Genomic DNA, 2,998 nt, shown 5'->3' on the forward strand with positions numbered 1-2,998 from the left:
TATAGAGATAGATCAAGTTTTGCTTCCAAAATGATTTCACTCACAGAAGAAAAAGATTTACCGGGTCTTTAGGGTGGAAGGCCGAGAAGTTTACTTGACTTTGGGCCCATTTTTTTAAGCGGATATTACATTTCTTCCTCTATTTGTGTGATAAAAATGACAAACTTCTAACAAATATTAAAGAAGTCTCAGTTTAAACATGAACTAAAACTTCTAAATAAAAAAAAAAAACAAACGTTAGCAGAGGTTGGAAGATGGAGGGAGCAGCCATGATGCTCTGACACATCAGCGAACGCATCCAGACAGAAGCTGCTGCTGATGTGAGAAAAACAAAACAAACATCAGTCGGACTATAAATCCCTCCATCTCTGCTTTATATAAGTTTATAATCGAGACCAAAAAAGGTGATTAAACTTCTTAATTAGCCTTTGATCTCATTTTTAGAAGGTTTTAATCTAAATCTGTAGTTTGTTTATTTATGGCGTCAGACTTGTTTCTCCTTCAGTTTCTCCTTCAGCCTGTTGGGGAGTTTCTGCCGAGCGGCTCAGAGTGACGAGAATCTGCTGAGTCAGCAGAACTCTGATTAGCCAACAGCTGTTCAATGTTTAAAATTCCTCAAACTGTCTCTTTAAGGCAGGCGGTTAAACTGTCTGCTTTAGTGTAACTGATGCAAACGTAACACACTGCCTTGCTTCATCGGGTCGGTGCTGAGGGAATTGAACCTGCACTGAAAAAATTAATTCTAGATGAGTCATTTTTTTTCTTTAAATAGGTGCGTTTGTTCTTGAATGGAGGAGATAAAACATTTATCCAATGGAAAAAGACAATTTACATTTAAAATAAAAGAAAAAAACTATTATTTCAAGTGCATATTATCTATTTATCTTATTTTAAGAGTAAAAATACTCATTCTATTAGCAAACTTTCTACTTTACCTTCTCAAATTAATGGTAAATACATTTAATTTAAGACATATTTACTTATTTCTAAATAGTTTTTCCAGAGCAGGAAGACAAACCGAACCGTTTCAGATCAAAAACCGACCAGATGTGGGATAAAGTTGCTCCACGGCTTTGAACCCCTCTGGGTTTATCAGAGTCAGCATCTATGTAACGTAGTTCTGTGTCTCTGTGCGCAGCCCCTCGCCCAGCAAGTCTCTGACGGCCGCCATGAGAGCCCCGCCAGGTCGCAACGCTCGACGCAACCAGGTAGGAAACGCAGGCCTCGCCGCCGTGCTACTTTCCTCCTTTCCCATCATGCACTGGGGCATTCCTGCTCCTGTCAGGGCTTCCTGTGCCTCAAACAGGAAATAGGAAGTTCTGCCTCCTGAGCCGAGGATGTGTGTGTGTGTGTGTGGCCATGTCTTTAATACCTGGTGGGGACAATTTCCTAGGAATATGCTACATTTTGGGGACTCATAGGTACTTGTGGGGACCAACAACTGGTCCCCATAAGGAAAGTTTCTCTTCTTGGGGTGGGGGTTAGGTTTAGGACTAAGGTGTGAATAGAGTTTAGGTTAGGTTTAGGGATAGGTGTGTGTCGGTAATGGTTAGGGTTAGGGCAAGGGTCATGGTTAGGCCATATAAATTAGTGGGAAATGAATGGAAGTCAATGGAAGGTCCCCACAAGGATATTGTGACACAATATGTGTGTGTGTGTGTGAAGGTTTCTCCTCAGCGGGGGGGCGTGTCCTCTAGATGTCCGTGTGGTTCGGCTCCTCAGGTTCTGTCTGATCAGAAAATGATCACTTCCTGCCCCAGAATGCTCCCCCTGTCCCACTTCCTGCCCCAGAATGCTCCCCCTGTCCCACTTCCTGCCCCAGAATGCTCCCCCTGTCCCACTTCCTGCCCCTCAGTGCTAGAGGAGCTATTTTCTGACCAATCAGAGCCCAGCGAGCAGAGAGACGACCCCACATGCCCTTTCTGTCCAAACTGGACCTGGAGGACGCCTCCAGAAGGTCTGACTATAAAAGTGATGCTGTGGGCTGTGCCTTTGACTCTGCTAAATGAAAAAAAAAGGAGGGAATCACCATGGCAACGAGCTGCTTCTCTGTGGAATCAATCTCCTGCCGGAGGAAGATCGATTCTCTGTCTCACGCCGCGGTTTTAATGTCTCCTCAGGACACCAAAGACGACAGCTTGGCCTTCATCTGCCCGCTGTGCGACAAGAACTGCCAGACGCAGCACCAGCTGACCATGCACATCCGACAGGTAAGCCCCACCCCCCACACCGCGCGCCGCAGCCGAGCCGAAACAACACCTGAGCTGTCGTTCTCCTGCAGCACAACGCCGACACCGGCGCCACCGATCACTCCTGCAGCATCTGCGGGAAGTGCCTGAGCTCGGCCTCGTCGCTGGACCGACACATGCTGGTCCACAGCGGGGAGAGGCCGTACAAATGCACCATCTGCGGACAGACGTTCACCACCAACGGCAACATGCACAGGTGACCCACAGCGCACACATCCACACACAGCCTCCGGGTGTCGTTTAGTTCTCTGATACGATCCACTGCGTCCTGAAGTCCACATCCAGTGGTTAAGGTGGTTAAGCTAGGCACTTCTACTCCTCCATCATCATCTGGTACGCTGATTCCACCGCCAGGGACAAGACTGCAGGCGTAGGGGGGGGGTGCACAGGAAGTAAGGCGAGATTTTAGATCCACTCTCCCCCATCAAACACCCACCCAGGGCTCCACCCAGTCATTTATCAGTGAGGCCCAGACTGCGCTGCTCATTAACAGACGTTTCAGTCAAACACGCGTCCAACTGGAAGACTGAAACCAAAAGTTTTTAGAGTCAGAGAAAGAGAGATGGATCCATGCTCCGTCCCTCTTCCTCCGTCTGCTGCTGCGGCATGAAGAGCCGTGGGCAGGAAGGAATGACTGGAGGCCGACGCAAACACAACCAGCCCATTTATTCTTCTGCTCTCTGGCTTCAAGAAAATAGAGCTGCTCTGTGTCCAGGATCTGTCTCATCTTTAGTTTTTCTTTTCATCTC

General features: G+C 47.5%; 1 protein-coding gene across 1 annotated transcript in view; it reads left to right on the top strand.

The window, feature by feature from the left end:
* Positions 1 to 2,998, top strand: part of LOC107098912 (ras-responsive element-binding protein 1-like) — a 58,038-nt gene that overhangs the window by 35,268 nt on the left and 19,772 nt on the right. The window contains exons 3-5 of the mRNA XM_015396802.1: positions 1,139 to 1,208; positions 2,121 to 2,210; positions 2,282 to 2,445. Of these exons, the coding sequence (XP_015252288.1) occupies positions 1,139 to 1,208; positions 2,121 to 2,210; positions 2,282 to 2,445 (324 nt within the window). The remainder of the gene's footprint in view (positions 1 to 1,138; positions 1,209 to 2,120; positions 2,211 to 2,281; positions 2,446 to 2,998) is intronic.

This window comes from Cyprinodon variegatus, unplaced genomic scaffold (genome assembly GCF_000732505.1).
Source record: "Cyprinodon variegatus isolate N-32 unplaced genomic scaffold, C_variegatus-1.0 Scaffold821, whole genome shotgun sequence".
NCBI classification, from domain to species: domain Eukaryota; kingdom Metazoa; phylum Chordata; class Actinopteri; order Cyprinodontiformes; family Cyprinodontidae; genus Cyprinodon; species Cyprinodon variegatus.